Below are 1,221 nucleotides of genomic sequence, written 5' to 3'. Positions count from 1 at the left end.
ATTCCATCAACTCAGCCTTCCAGACTTGTACAAGGAGTGAGAGGGGAGGCTGAAATGTTGTACGTGAGCTACTGAAATTTTCTGCTAGGTGAATTGTTCAGTGGCGTTAAGCACATTCACGTGGCTGTGCAACCATCACCACAACCATCTATCGCCAGAATTCTTCATCTTGCAAAACGAACTCTGCACCTGTTACACAACTCCCCAACCTCTCACCCCAATCCTTTGGAACTCACTATTCTGTCTCTATGAATTTCACTCTTCTACATACCTCATAGAGGTAGAATCCTACAGTATTTGTCTTTTTAGGACTGGCTTATTCTACTTGGCATGTCAAGATTCCATCATGTACCATGTAGCATGTGTCAGAATTTTCTTTTTTTGAATCGGAGTCTCGCTCTGTCACCTAGGCTGGAGTGCAGTGGCGGATCTCAGCTCACTGCAAGCTCTGCCTCCTGGGTTTATGCCATTGTCCTGCCTCAGTCTCCCGAATAGCTGGGACTACAGGTGCCCGCCACCACGCCCGGCTGCTTTTTTTGTATTTTTTAGTAGAGATGGGGTTTCACCGTGTTATCCAGGATGGTCTCGATCTCCTGACCTCGTGATCCACCCATCTCAGCCTCCCAAAGTGCTGGGATTACAGGCTCCAGCCACCACACCCGGCCAGAATTTTCTTTTTAAGGCTGAGTACAATTCCATTGTAGGTATATACCACATTCTGTTTATCCTTTCATCCATGAATGCCTGGGCTACTTCCGCCTCTTGGCCGTTCGTTATTGTGAATTATACCGCTATGAACATGGGTGTGAAATCTGAGATCTTCCTTTTAATTCTTTTGGGTACATACTCAGAAGTAAGATTGCTGGCCCATACAGCAATTCTAATTTTTCAGCATACACATTTATAATGTTCTTTCTGTACCTTTCCAACACACTCAGAAGTAAGCCATGATATTAGGCACCTGGCCTCTATCTCCCGTATTCCTGTATCTCCAGCATCCAGCATGGTACTCAGAACGTACTGGTCACTTACCAACAGAGTAAAATCTGGATGCTCAAGCCATGACCTCAACTTTTCCCCTAAACTGCTTCTCCACCAGCTAACAAGCCTGGAACAGAAGCAGGTCTGTGTTTCAGAAGGCAATTGCTGGGGACTTACCCAATTATTTGTAGGTTAGACGTGGGACAGGCAAAGGCCGAACACAGCTTCATCATTCCTTCG

General features: G+C 45.9%; 1 protein-coding gene across 1 annotated transcript in view; it reads right to left on the bottom strand.

Annotated features, from left to right (window-relative positions):
* The window catches only part of NLRP5 (NLR family, pyrin domain containing 5), an 87,997-nt gene that overhangs the window by 2,542 nt on the left and 84,234 nt on the right, over nt 1-1,221 (bottom strand). The window contains 1 exon segment of the mRNA XM_011997035.1: nt 1,159-1,220. Coding sequence (XP_011852425.1) covers nt 1,159-1,220 — 62 coding nt within the window.

The sequence above is a fragment of the Mandrillus leucophaeus genome, unplaced genomic scaffold (genome assembly GCF_000951045.1).
Source record: "Mandrillus leucophaeus isolate KB7577 unplaced genomic scaffold, Mleu.le_1.0 Scaffold53, whole genome shotgun sequence".
Lineage (NCBI taxonomy): Eukaryota > Metazoa > Chordata > Mammalia > Primates > Cercopithecidae > Mandrillus > Mandrillus leucophaeus.
This window is presented reverse-complemented; position numbering and strand designations above follow the sequence as displayed.